The 254-nt window shown below is 55.9% G+C and overlaps 1 protein-coding gene across 1 annotated transcript; it reads left to right on the forward strand.

Moving 5' to 3' along the window:
• Positions 1 to 4: 4 nt before the first annotated feature.
• On the forward strand, positions 5 to 251 carry LOC113473837 (the record flags this gene model as incomplete). The annotated part of the gene is made up of 1 exon (XM_026833277.1): positions 5 to 251. A coding segment is annotated over one exon (247 nt), but the record flags the coding sequence as incomplete, so codon positions are not given.
• Positions 252 to 254: the final 3 nt, after the last annotated feature.

A 254-nucleotide genomic window follows, 5' to 3' on the forward strand; every position in this document is an offset into this window, starting at 1 on the left:
TGAACTCGCTGACTTTCTCGAGTCTCTCATCAGCGATAGCACCTCCCCCGACACCGCCCTTCCATTGAGCGGCAAGCGTAAACTAATCCTACGTCACGCTGTCGAAGCGAGTCGAGAATTGTCGCGTACGGTCGGCGCTACGTTTAACCTGACCGAGTGCGAGGAAGAGCGGAATGTGCCGATCCTGCCCGATTACTCGGAGATCAATTTCCTTAGCGAGTCGGATGAGCTGGCAGATGTGACTCTGGAGGCAG

Source organism: Diaphorina citri, unplaced genomic scaffold (genome assembly GCF_000475195.1).
Source record: "Diaphorina citri unplaced genomic scaffold, Diaci psyllid genome assembly version 1.1 scaffold129107, whole genome shotgun sequence".
In the NCBI taxonomy this organism is placed as follows: domain Eukaryota; kingdom Metazoa; phylum Arthropoda; class Insecta; order Hemiptera; family Psyllidae; genus Diaphorina; species Diaphorina citri.